At 42.5% G+C, this 5,000-nt stretch overlaps 1 protein-coding gene across 16 annotated transcripts in view; it reads right to left on the minus strand.

Moving 5' to 3' along the window:
- The window catches only part of EBF3 (early B-cell factor 3), a 139,201-nt gene that overhangs the window by 31,406 nt on the left and 102,795 nt on the right, over window positions 1-5,000 (minus strand). For 9 of the 16 annotated variants that reach the window (XR_001412419.1, XR_001412418.1, XR_001412417.1 and 6 more), the window contains exons 9-10: window positions 4,097-4,227; window positions 3,450-3,576 (exon numbers count right to left, since the gene is read on the minus strand). Coding sequence is in view for 8 of the 16 variants with exons in the window: in XM_014945393.1 (XP_014800879.1) it covers window positions 3,450-3,576; window positions 4,097-4,227 (258 nt within the window). In the remaining 8 variants the exon portion in view is untranslated. Of the gene's footprint in view, window positions 1-3,449; window positions 3,577-4,096; window positions 4,231-5,000 lie in introns of all 16 variants that reach the window. The other 7 variants (XR_001412421.1, XR_001412416.1, XR_001412420.1 and 4 more) reach the window with 1 other exon arrangement.

Raw genomic sequence — 5,000 nt, forward strand, 5'->3', positions numbered from 1 at the left:
GCATCCTCCACCTCTGCTTTGGACACGTTGGCCACCGAGTGCCAACACCTTCTACGGGCACGGGCTGCTGGGGACCACCCGCCGGCCCCCCACAACTGGGTCATTTCTTTAATTTGGCCAAAGAAGTTACCAAAACCAGGGTGTGTGGCAGGAACATGCGGGTGAAAGCCGGCCGCCCTACAAGTGCCAAAGAGTGCTCTTTGAAACTACTTGGATGTACTCTGGGTGGGACGAGGCTGCCTTGATTTGCTAGGAAATCATTATGCAAAATACACACTTAGAGAAAACAGTAACGCAGCGGCACAAATACACTGTAAATACGGTACTGCTGCTCCTCTCAAAGTAAACCCACAGAAGCTACAGAGCTTAAAATATGTGTATAAAGGTGCAATTTTATCTGTAACATAATTTCATTTAGAAGCATACAAATCACAATTTGCCATAATCAAATAACACTGCAGTGCTTATATTCTAATTAAAAAATAATCTCTGATATTTAATTTGGAAACCTGGAAGACTTTAGCAGCAAAATTATAGCTACAACCTGCAGAAACCACTCGATTTTCTCAGAGAGACAGAGAATTTTTCAGGTAGTGCTTTTAAAACTATTATTAAACAAGTAAACAATGCACTGTTCGATATATATTAAAACAAGTATTGTACCCAGTTATTAATTTGCACTATTCACTTTTAAATGCAGCAAATACCTCATTAATTTAATTTTAGGTGCCCACCAGTTTATATTGCATTTTACAGTCTAGAAGGCAATTTACTATTAACTGGCAATTACATACAGAATGATTGTTAATTCTGCTCCTAAGTGCTAGCTGCTTGAAAATTGTTATCTCTCTCTAATTTTTGACCTTCTTACAACAGGGGTGAGGTACACTGGGAATACAAAGGACTAGTAGAGAAGAGCTGGACATGTCATTTGTGACTCATTCTTTTAATTCACCGTGCTAATCAACTGAACTGCCACAGTCTCCCAAGGTAATTGTATCTTTATAATAGTTGAAAGCAGCGGGCAAAAAGGCAGGGATGGATGGGGAAAGGCCCTGCCTCCGCCTGCTGAGAGACGGCGCGCTCCTCCTCCGGCGTGAGACTAATGGGGGCTTTTCAGAAAAATCTGGAACTTTCATATCTCCGCACCCTGATCATTTAATGTCTTCAACTTCTCGGCTCACAAAGGCTTTGTGCACCACACTACACTCTTGTTTCATTATTCTGCAGCCTTGTTGCCCTATGGTCTACCTCCTGCCGGGAAGGTTAAATGTTAGAGTGCCAAGCCAGACTGCAAGCATGGTGGGACACTGATGGGAAACAGATGCCCTGGGGATCCAGCCCCTCCCTCCTCCAGGGCTACATCATTTTCGTTTTCTGAAATACAGTGAGCCTTGGCTTCGCTCTCAACGGCAGCTCTAATTTCCAAAGACTATCTCAGTCGCCCTATCGCTCCTGGATAAAGAGGAGCAGGCAGAAGTTTCCCCGTCAGGCAGGCGCTGGCTTTATCTTTTTTATTTTCTTATTGCTGGGGTACACAGGCTTTTGTCTCCCTCAAAAGGTGTTTTGAATACATATTCCCCTTAAAGCGCTGTTAGCAATGCAACTTTATTACAATTTAATTCCAGCGGGGGAAGCTCCTGACATTCTCACGGTTCTTTTGAACATCTTCACTTAGCAATGAAGACAAAAGACAACCCCAGGAAAGAAGAAACAAATGGCTTTTCCTTACAGTTTCATACATATTTGCGTTTACACATTAGAAAGAAGTTCATAACAGCAAAAATTTGCCAAATTTGCAAAACGCGCACCTAAGAAATCAGTTTAAGACATGGCTGTAAAGCGATTCCAAATTCCAGGGCTGTGCAGCAAGAGCCAGACCGTCATCTGGTTCAAATCTGCGGCGCTTCCCCGTGTGCGATGGAACCGCACCAGCTTGCAACCACTAAAAGAGCTGGAACTCACGTCTGAGGCTTCTAATTCATTCATTTTTTATTTCGCTGAACACTTATCTGAGCTCATCCTTGTCAGGACACTCTGCTGAAGCCCTGCAGGGGCTGGGCTCACACCAGCACTTTGAAGGCTGTAGCCCCACCTGTGGTGACCACCTTTGCAGAAGACAACGAGACAACACCTGCTTTCCAGATACGTCACCAACACCAAAACCAAAATTTGGTAACTCTGGTAGTGACCCAACCAGAAAGATCCAGAAAATGTAAATATTCTCTCCCCTGCCAGTCAGGAGCGAGGCCCCCAGGTGTGAACGCGAGCACTGGTTCTGCTCAGTTTGGGATTTCTTTGGAGACAGATGGAAGATGGGCATCTCTGATGCCACCTTCCCTTAAAAGTTCATTTCCATGATAGACCTTCGGCAGACAGAAAAACATACCCTCAGCGCGTCAACTGTTTAAAAAGTCCTAGCTTAAAACTACCCAGGAACACACTTTTCCCATTAGATCTAAATTAATAGATAGAAACAGTTGCAGTCTAGTGGGAAAATATTCATCAAAATGCACATCATCTGCACATCATCTGCAATCTGCATTATCTACCCAATAAGCAGCAAGAACTCTCCCCGAATCCCTGCAGTCTGTCGAGTAAACAGTTAAAGGCTCTTTGTTTTCAAAAGAGAGATTGATTCATCAGATCAAATTTATTACCTAGAATCCTCATCCAAAAGTACGGTAAAATAAATCGCCATTTCTCCCCTTTTCCTCCCAGCACCTCAGTTAAATTCATTGTTAAATGCCAGAAAAACTGTAATACACATTTTAGATAAAAAGCCAGCAATACTTCATCCCGAAGTAGGAATTTTCATATTAAAACCACTGGAAACCACAAAGTTCCGACTTCTCTTGTGCTCTTGTAAATTAAAATCAAATGTATTTAAAAGAATTGGCACAAATAAATCATTCCCAGGCTTGTGAGTTTATAACCCAAGTTTCAGGTCTGAAAGAATTTTTAGAGCCAGGTTGTGAATAAGGTTGGATAAAGTTATTTGGACCCAACAACAGCTACTTGAACCGGTGCCTAAAACTTCAACTGAACCTTTGGGGAAGTTCATGAAGTTTGGATAGATAGTCTGAAAATTATTTTTCATCACCAAATACTTCTTAACTCCTTTTTCTGGCTGGAGCAGAGTAGGAAATGCTGTTGTTAATCCATTTCTGGCCAAAGGGAAAACAGGAAGTCATGAGCATCATGCGAGAGAGCTTGATCTCATGAGACATCAAGACATGTTCAAGACCCAAGAGGCTTGGACAGGCACCAGAGCTTCTGGGTGCCCATACCAATAGCTATTTTGAGGTCTAGCTACCACCAGCTACATTTCCTGCAAGACACATCCTATATTTGTAACAGCCTCGTAACGTTCATGCTTTGCACAGCCTGGGTGTCATTAAGAGATGGAAATTATCATCCCGAAAGGAGTAAGGAAGCCGTTCACTCACCAGTGTAGACGAATCGGCCGGGAGCACCTTTGCAGAACTGTTTGGATTTGTAGGACAGAGTTACTTCAACAACTCCTGGAATGTGCCGTGGTGGTGTTTGAACTCTGATGGCGTGGGGTGTTATCAGCTATAAAAATCGTACGGAAAAACATATCTTAAATCAAGATGGCACTGATAAGGCTGATGCCAGCCAGTTTACATAATTATGAGAATGACTTTCAATCCTATTTGTTGTCTCAAAATGCTCCCTTCTTGCTGTCACCTTCCAAGATACGGGTTCTACAAGGTTTTTTTAAGAAAAAGCTCTGTAAATGATCCTTGGTTTTCGTTTGCAGGAAAGGCCACAGGGCATCATTCATATGAAAATTGCCTCCATATGTCTCCTTAAGGCTACTTCTAGTAATTTTAACACTAATTGTCCAATTGTACTGGGAGACCTCCTACAGCAAGTCTTCCACTAGAGGGCCATGATGTGCCTCAAGTATATTTCTCTCCGTGAAGTCAATTGTCACATGTGAATTCTTGGCTAAAAAGGCACCGTGAAACAAAATCTCATGATACCTCATGTCAATAGCCTATTGACAGCTCGTTAAAATCATTCATGGAAAAATGTTACAGTTCAAAGCCCACCAATTTAGATAGCTTACCTCGCTCCAGACCAACATAGTTCCAAATACGACTTGTAAGCCATCAAAGAAGTTGTCTCCGATTATGATGACAGTAGCCCCACCAGTAGTCCAGCCTTCACTAGGACTGATGGCCTTTATGCACGGAGTAGCTGCTTGTACAAGACAGAAAATCAAGACCTTAATACCCCGTCTTTCCCGAAACGAGATCTCTTCACCAATGACAAACCATGCAAAGCACAATAGGAGGAAAGTGCATGATTTCTCGAGGAGGCATACAAAGGGCAATCATATATCAGCATGTTGATGTATTTAAAGCAAACTATTAAATGTTTTATAAAGCAAAGGCCAAGCAGCAGAACACTGGTGAGCAAGAAAAAACTGGCTTGATATAGCAAATTATATGTCAGGGCAAATATGGCTATTACAAATGATTAAGCATCGCATGCATGTGGCATGTCGATTTATCTGCTTTGCTGTACAGATCTAAGCAGAGTCAATCAAAAGGTTGTTGAGGGAGATGGAAGAGCAAATGCTCTGAATTTCGATTCCTCATAAGCAGCTAATTGGGTTGGGTTTTTTCATCCGCGAACTTTGCCTTTTGGTTCAAAACTTCATTTTCCTCTGTCACTCCGTAATTACTACTTTTCACTTTTCATCAGGAAAAAATCAAAAGCACTATATTAATACTTTTGTCAAAGGTACACATTTTACATCTAATATTGTTTGTCGACATGAATCCCTGAGCCATTTACTTGACCTCCCTTTGTCTCTAGAGTCTTCACATTTGCATGAGTTATTACAATGGTGCGGTGGAACAGGGTAGGCAGCGCCAGCACCGGGCTCTCCGTGCTCCCAACAGCCAGTTAGCTGCGGCGAGGCTGGGGCTGAAGGCTGCACAGCCTCTGAGAGAATCGCTTTGTTC

Source organism: Calidris pugnax, unplaced genomic scaffold, assembly GCF_001431845.1.
Source record: "Calidris pugnax isolate Ruff unplaced genomic scaffold, ASM143184v1 scaffold89, whole genome shotgun sequence".
Taxonomy (NCBI): Eukaryota; Metazoa; Chordata; class Aves; order Charadriiformes; family Scolopacidae; genus Calidris; species Calidris pugnax.